This window comes from Penaeus japonicus, unplaced genomic scaffold (genome assembly GCF_977035675.1).
Source record: "Penaeus japonicus unplaced genomic scaffold, GWHDUDI00000001_assembly GWHDUDI00000005, whole genome shotgun sequence".
In the NCBI taxonomy this organism is placed as follows: Eukaryota; Metazoa; Arthropoda; class Malacostraca; order Decapoda; family Penaeidae; genus Penaeus; species Penaeus japonicus.
In genome coordinates this window covers 34,994,720-34,997,219 of record NW_028234407.1, presented here as the reverse complement: position 1 = coordinate 34,997,219, position 2,500 = coordinate 34,994,720, and the positions used below count along the sequence as shown (strand labels likewise).

Sequence of the window (2,500 nt, the reverse complement as noted above, 5' to 3'; positions counted from 1 at the left end):
ATACTTCTCTTCGTCGTAAAAGTAACACTTTGTCTTCAAACATATTTATCTTCTCTGTTTGAACTTCAACAAAATTGAGATTCTGTTCCAGTAACTATCAGCACTTGTTATTAAAAACTTGTGCTCAGATCTTCAAAATTCTTCAAGTAAATGTTCATAAAACAGGATCTTTTATTTACTGAAAGGGGCATAAAAGATGAAGACAAGCTTATGTATTTTATTTATTTATTGTTATTATTTTTTTTTTTTCCACCATGTATCACAAAGTTCTTTTCAAAATGAGGCCAAGAGGAAACTGGTACCCCAACCCACTGCATGAAATATATTATTAATTTCACAAATGGTTTGTTTTGGTTTCACGGTGGGCACTTTTATTTGGTCATTTTCAAGATTTGGGTTAATATTGATTTTCCATAAAGTAGAGATATAGCTTGTTTTTATTTTTCTCACAGCAGGTAAATCGAGTCAGAAGGAGAGGTGGTACGAGGTTGAACCAAAACCCAAGAAGAAAATCAAGGAGAAGGCTAACAGTAAGTATTGCACCGAAAGAAATTTAACTCTTTTTTTTTTTTTTTACATTTGATGGATAACTAATACTGATTTAATGTGTATTGATTAGTGTTCTCCTTTTTATCCCAAAAGCTGTGGTTGAGTTGGAGAATTTGAAGGAAGATTACCAAGAGAAATTAGCTGTTATAAGAGGTAAGTGACTTCTTTTTTTAATGCTTTTTGTGTAGGAAGTTAAGGAAGTACTATTGGTTCCCTAATTCTGGTCTAGACTCAAATGAGAGTATTCTTTCAATTTTATGGTTTTGTTTTAGGTTTAACCTATTATAGTGCACTTTCTTATATAAGTTAGGAATTTACCTTAATGCACAATTCAAGTATATATCCCTCATTGTGAATTTTGAAAAGTTGTTTATACGTTTGGGTTTGGGTGTGGGTGTGGATATGTATTTGTGTGTATATACATATATACATTTGCATTTACACTTAAATATACATATACATATATATATATACATATACATATACATACACATATATATAAGTATATATAAATATATATATATATATATATATATATATATATATATATATATATATATATATATATTTATATATATATAAATATTTATATATAAATACATATATATTTATATATATATTTATATATATGCATATAATATTATATATGTATTATATATAAATATATATATATTATATGTGTATATATATTATATATATGTATATATATTATTTATATATACATATATTATATATATATATATATATATATATATATATATATATATATATATATATATATATATATATATGTGTGTGTGTGTGTGTGTGTGTGTGTGTGTGTGTGTGTGTACGTATATATATAGATATATAGATACAGATATAGATATAGATATAGATATATGGTAGAGACCTGAATCTTAGATTGCACTTATTGTAATTGCTTTGGTCAAATTATTATTTGATGATCCTACATACAGGCCCCCAACATAGGCAGTAAAGTTGATTATTTTTTGTGTGATATTTACTACCTCTATTTATTATTGTTTAAGAGAAGACCTGAAGGAAGAGAGGCATTTGCTCCTCCCCCCCCCATAATAGCTGACCAGCTCTCTCTTTTGCTTCTTTATTTACCCTCTTGTGTGTGTCTCTCTCTCTCATCAGAAAAACGAAAGAAAGGAAAGGTAACTTTTCTAGAGGAAAGGCAAGAAAAGAAGCTCAAGAAGAAATTGGTTGTCATTGAGAGAAGGAAGGCGAAATTGGCAAAGAAGAAGAAAACATTCCGGGCTGACCTCAACCAACTGGAGGACATGAAGAAAAAGACAAAGGAAGAACGCAAAGGTAAGCGGATAACAGTTTATTTATATTTCTTTATTCATTTTTCCTCCTCTTTCTCTTCCTCCTCCTCCTCCTCTTCTTCTTTCTCCTCCTCCTCCTCTTCTTCTTTCTCCTCCTCCTCCTCTTCTTCTTTCTCCTCCTCCTCCTCTTCCTCTTCTTTGTCCTCCTCCTCCTCCTCTTCCTCCTCTTCTTCTTTTTTCTCCTCCTCTTCTTTTTTCTCCTCCTCCTCCTCCTCCTCTTCTTTTTTCTCCTCCTCCTCTTCTTCTTTTTTCTCCTCCTCCTCTTCTTCTTTTTTCTCCTCCTCTTCTTTTTTCTCCTCCTCCTCTTCTTCTTTTTTCTCCTCCTCCTCTTCTTTTTTCTCCTCCTCCTCCTCCTCCTCTTTTTTCTCCTCCTCCTTCTTTCTCCTCCTCCTCTTTCTCCTCCTCCTCCTCTTCCTCTTTCTCCTCCTCCTTTGTGTACTTTTCCTCTTACTCCTTCTTTTTCCTCCTCTTCTTCCTCCTCCTCCTCCTCCTCCTCTTTTCTCTTCCTCCTTTTTCACCCTCCTCTATCTCCTTCAATTCCTCCTCCCCCTTCTCCTTCCATATCTTCCTCCTCCATCCATCTCCTCCTTCTCTTTCCTCCCTTTTCCACCACC

At 32.8% G+C, this 2,500-nt stretch overlaps 1 protein-coding gene across 4 annotated transcripts in view; it reads left to right on the top strand.

The window, feature by feature from the left end:
* The window catches only part of LOC122258469 (uncharacterized), a 15,935-nt gene that overhangs the window by 11,574 nt on the left and 1,861 nt on the right, over nucleotides 1–2,500 (top strand). For all 4 annotated transcript variants that reach the window (XM_086537334.1, XM_086537333.1, XM_086537335.1 and 1 more), the window contains 3 exons: nucleotides 453–530; nucleotides 643–702; nucleotides 1,693–1,869. In XM_086537334.1, the coding sequence (XP_086393460.1) occupies nucleotides 453–530; nucleotides 643–702; nucleotides 1,693–1,869 (315 nt within the window). The remainder of the gene's footprint in view (nucleotides 1–452; nucleotides 531–642; nucleotides 703–1,692; nucleotides 1,870–2,500) is intronic.